The sequence below is a fragment of the Etheostoma spectabile genome, chromosome 21 (genome assembly GCF_008692095.1).
Source record: "Etheostoma spectabile isolate EspeVRDwgs_2016 chromosome 21, UIUC_Espe_1.0, whole genome shotgun sequence".
Classification (NCBI taxonomy): Eukaryota; Metazoa; Chordata; class Actinopteri; order Perciformes; family Percidae; genus Etheostoma; species Etheostoma spectabile.
This window is the reverse complement of record NC_045753.1, coordinates 20129924-20134981: the sequence shown is the minus strand read 5'-3', so window position 1 is coordinate 20134981 and position 5058 is coordinate 20129924. Positions and strand designations below refer to the sequence as shown.

The following is a 5058-nucleotide window of genomic DNA, read 5'->3' as shown; positions in this document are numbered from 1 at the left end:
TGTGTGTGTGTGTGTGTGTGTGTGTGTATATGTGTCCCAGCTTTGGATGCAAGGCACTGTCCTCTTTACATTTAATATAAACCCATTTTCCACATTGCACCTGGGCTGTCGTTACCCTGTCTGTTTACCCCACTTCGTATTTATTGTACTTAAAGCAAGATGTGCAAATTAAGCTAGGACAATACAATGCCACATATGTTGGACTTTGATAGTGTGTTTTGTTTATCTCAGTAAGTACAGCCAGAAGTATACATGGGAGTTTCTTCTAGTAAGATCAATATGAACTGTGTGTTCACCGTTTGATATTTTGTGTGTTTCAGAAAGGGGACTCAAGGACCAGATTGCCTGCTGAACTTTTTGCCTCCCAGACAGATCACCAGGGACCATGCTTACCATTTTAGCTGCGGGGTCTATGTTCTTTCCAGGCCTTTTCCTACTGTCCAAACAATGCTTGAAGTCCATCCCGGCACTGAGGTGGAGCGAAGGAGATGCAGTCATTGTATCTGCCAGGTGAGACAATTTTTTAAAAACTTTTGTTTAAACTTAAATAACAACAGTGGTGCTTTTGTGGGCGGCTGTGGCTCAGTGGTAGAGCGGTTGCCTGCCGAAGGTTGGTGGTTCGATCCCCGCCCCTGCAGTCATTGTCGAAGTGTCCTTGGGCAAGACATTGAACCCCGAGTTGCCCCCGGTGCTGCGCATCGGAGTGTGAATGTGTGTGAATGTTTATCTGATGAGCAGGTGGCACCTTGTACGGCAGCCCCGGCCACAGTGTATGAATGTGGTGGAATGGTAATGTGTCCTGTACTATGTAAAAGCGCTTTGAGCAGTTGTTAAGACTGGAAAAGCGCTATATAAATACAGCACATTTACATTTACATTTACATTTTACTGCACTGCCATTCAAGTTGTTTTAGACGTAAGCTCATGTTCAGTTTGTTTGCATGACTCTCAAGTATGACATGTTGCTGGACTTATGCTACTTTTACCAAGAGCTTTCAGCTGGAAATTGTTTGCATAAAAGTGTTTACTAGGCAGTCTAAAATCTTTCACTACACTACATTGGCTAATTAAAAATACATTAACGCGCCTTTCTTTGCTCCCAGGTTGGTTTCATCAGTTCAGGCAGTCATGGCTTCTTCCGCTGGCTACATCATTGCTTCGTCCTGCGAGGACATCCTCGAGGACCAGTAAGTCAAGAAATGCTCATCAGAATATATTTCACCCTATTTACCGAGCCATGTAACACATTAGCTGTCAGAATTTGTAATTTCACATGCAAAGGCAGCTACAAATGTATACCATAAATTTAACTTGATACTAATGCCTTTCCCCGCAGTATAAGCAGGTTATATTTTTTTCTCATTAAAACGGCTCTGTTTGAGGGATTTCTTGGCTCATACTGTTTAATTGATATCTATTCTTTGTTTTTTTTTTAAAGCATGCTTCTCTCCCTCTCTACACAGGCATTGGTTAACGAGCTCTTACATCATGTTTGCCGTTCCCTACTTCGTGTATGACATCTACGCAATGTTCATGTGTTACTGGTACAAGCTGCGGGTCAAAGGGCACGAGGAGGCCTCGGCAGCCCCCCAGCGCATGAGCACAGCACTGACCAGCTACTTGCGTCGCGAGTTCCTCATGGTGCTGCACCATGTTGTCATGGTCACCGTCTGCTTCCCCGTCTCTGTGGTAACTGTCACACATTACTCTTTCTTTTGAGCTTAGATTTGAGTGAGGAAAGGGAGAAGTCTTGCAGTGAATCTGTATTCAGCTACCTGCTCTAAAGTACTTGTGACTACCTTTTCCCCAAAAAATTGCATTATTAATTTGGCCAGCCACTAAAGACTATTTTTAATATCGGTTAATCTGTCATTTTTCTCAATCAATTAGATATTCCGTTTTAATATACTGTTCACACAAGAAAAAGCAAAAAAAAAATCCACATTTGAGAAGCCGAAACAACTGAATCTGTAATTTATTTGCTATAACTGAAACGGCTAATCACTTGCCAAAATAAGTGTCCATGCTTTTGTTGATTATCTAATTGTTGCAGTTCTGAATTGCGTAGGTATTTATCTATAGCCACCACAGCGGTGCATGTAAACACATGAATTAGAAGGGTGATATAATCTCATATACGCTTAATGGAGAATAATTAACCATCTTAAACAGCATACTCTTGGTTTTTTGAGTGAAGTTGCTACTTGATCTCGTAGACATCTATGCAACAAGCTATGCAAAGTTCACTATGAGTTTAGAATGCTTGTAGAAACATTAAAAAGCCATCGACAAATAATCCTCCTCTTTTCCTCTTTTTCTAGTTTTGGCGACAAGGAAAGGGAGATTATTTCCAGGGTATAATGTTTATGGCTGAGCTCAGCACTCCATCTGTCTGCTTAGGAAAAATACTCATCCAGGTAAGAGTCTCGGTTTAGCCTCTAAGAAGATTTGGGTGGTTGTTGCATGTGTCACACTGAAGTTCTGTGCACTCTCCACTTCTTTTTCCCACCCTTTTCATTCAATGAAGAATATATTTCCGGTCACTCCCAGCATGCAGCTTGTTCACGTCCATCGGGTTCTGTTGCCTGTGACTTACATGAACAGCACTGTCAGACATCAGCCACTAACTGGTAACACAGTTTGTTTTAATGCAGGTTGTAGCAGCTCCACCCCATCTAATTGTTTTAGGTTTGATGTGGACGTGTGTACAATGTTTCAGTGTCTGGGTGAAGGTTTTCCCTCCATTGCTCTCTGCTTGTCCGCCATCTGAGGCTCCCACAGCTGTTAGCCCTCTGAAAGTAGCCCCTAGTATTTAGACTGGATATTTAGAAGATACAATATCAGCTCCCCTCTATCACTCAACACCCCTCCCGTCTCTAACAACAGTGCATGTGGCTGTTTGATAAACAACAGCTGGCTAAAAGCTGCCACCCTCTTACACCTATAGAATAAAAAACAGTGGCGTATTCATTGATGGGATGCAATAATCTGTTTTAGAGAAATGTATGTACGCTTGTCCTCTGTGTTATCTCACTAAAGCAGGCTGACTGTTCAACATAAAAGTTAAGTAATTTGCTCTAAACAAATGAGAATGTAAAAACTGCTTCACTGACACACACACACACACACACACACACACACACACACACACACACACTGTCCTACTGTCTCCTGTAGAGTTCAGTGTTCACCCAGCTGCATGGCATACCGTGTTCTCCACCGCCACATGTTCAGTCCATGCAGATAGTAAACAAATGAGAATGTAAAAACTGCTTCACTCACACACACACACACACACACACACACACACACTGTGTCCTGTCTCCTGTCTCCTGTAGAGTTCAGTGTTCACCCAGCTGCATGGCATACCGTGTTCTCCACCGCCACATGTTCAGTCCATGCAGATAGTATTCCCTATTAATAAATGGAGCAATGTTAGTATTAACAACAAAACGGTTGCAAATGAGATTAACACCGTCAGTTTTCACCAAACTACTGCTTGCTTTTCTTTTTCTCTCTCTCTCCCGTCCTCCCTCTTTTTTTTCTGCTCTTAGTACAAACAGCAACACACTCTCGTGCACAAGGTGAATGGGGCTCTTATGCTGATCACTTTTTTCATCTGTCGGGTCCTCCTCTTCCCTTACCTCTACTACGCCTATGGAAGGTATGTCTGTCTTTCATCTCTGTTTTTTCTCATGTCCTGCTGTCTCGCTCAGCTTGGGTCGGTAACTTGCACAACCACGTGAGCTCTATCTTCTGGTTAGAAGACTTAGAATGCGTGTTTACAATCCTTTGTCTTTGGACAGGTACGCGTCCATTCCCTTCCACATGGTTCCCCTGTCGGTGCCCTGGCACTGTAACCTAGGTGCTGCTCTGCTCATGGCGCCACAGCTCTATTGGTTCTCCCTAATTTGCAGGGGCGCCCTGCGACTATTCACGGGCTCCAACCGCTCTCGGAGACCGCGTGTGACAACAGACACAGCCAAGGAGAAGCAGATGGATGGCACCGCACTGCCCCAGCCTGCCAACGGCTACAGCGCATGCTCCTCGGAGCCCGAGCTGGCCACACACTGAGATGAGTGTTGGGGTGGGTGGGGAGGGAAGGGAGGTGAATGTACCAGTGAGTATGTAAAGGAAAGAAAGCTGTGAGGGAAAAGTGAGACTTGAAACAAGTAGCAATATGAAGAAAGCTACAGATGATGGCCTCAAATAGTGCTGAAGTGTTTATGGCCAGCAGTCAAACTCTTGACAGCCAGTACTTTTGGTCGCTGACCTCCAAGCACTTCAGCTTGTCAGTTTGTAGGAAACAAGTTGAGTGTTAGTGCACTCCGTATTTAAAGATGTCATCAGGCACTGTGACAGATAACATTGAGTAACATGCACTGACCTGAGAGGAATTTGCCTGGATGTATAGCAAGCATAGGTGGCTATTTCCCTCATGTAGATCAAATTCAGTCCTCTCTGCCTCATGGTATAGGAAGAGCAGGAAAATAGGAATGTATTATATTGTATGTTAGTACATTTGCTGTAGATGAAAGGCCTAATTCAGTTTAGTAATGAAGAAAACATGTCGGCTAAGCGGTATTTTGACTTGTTAGTGTTTAATATCTGTATCCTCTATGTAGTCACTGTCACTCTAAGAAAATGTTACCAACCTGCAGACTGACTCATCATTAGAAAGGAGATAATCTCATAAGACTGTATTCTGCTGCCTTATCCCTTTTTTCTTTGCCGTTTTCTTTAGGTTTTTATTAATTTTTTTTTATCCTCACAGAAGGAAGAGGCTTTCTCAGGCAGAAAACTTTGACGGGTGTATATAGCCAATGTAAAATTGTCCCTTTTTCCATGTCAGTATTAGGTTGATGTTGGTTTAAAAAAAAAAAAAGTAATTTCTGACATTTTTTTGACATTTCAGCATTAAAACACTGTTGTACGGCTTAGTGTATGCAAACTTCCCTCAAACGTTACGACAGGGTTTCTTGTTTCAGTGTAGATATGACTTCATTCCATTTACTGGTATCACAAAGTGTGTGTTTTTTTTTTTTTTGCATACGAGGA

General features: G+C 42.8%; 1 protein-coding gene across 2 annotated transcripts in view; it reads left to right on the top strand.

Moving 5' to 3' along the window:
* Window positions 1–4710, top strand: part of tlcd3bb (TLC domain containing 3Bb) — a 6620-nt gene extending 1910 nt beyond the window's left edge. For both annotated transcript variants that reach the window (XM_032502532.1, XM_032502531.1), the window contains exons 2-7: window positions 321–510; window positions 1104–1187; window positions 1464–1689; window positions 2322–2417; window positions 3555–3664; window positions 3807–4710. In XM_032502532.1, the coding sequence (XP_032358423.1) occupies window positions 386–510; window positions 1104–1187; window positions 1464–1689; window positions 2322–2417; window positions 3555–3664; window positions 3807–4074 (909 nt within the window). In that variant the 5' untranslated portion in view covers window positions 321–385 and the 3' untranslated portion in view covers window positions 4075–4710. The remainder of the gene's footprint in view (window positions 1–320; window positions 511–1103; window positions 1188–1463; window positions 1690–2321; window positions 2418–3554; window positions 3665–3806) is intronic.
* Window positions 4711–5058: the final 348 nt, after the last annotated feature.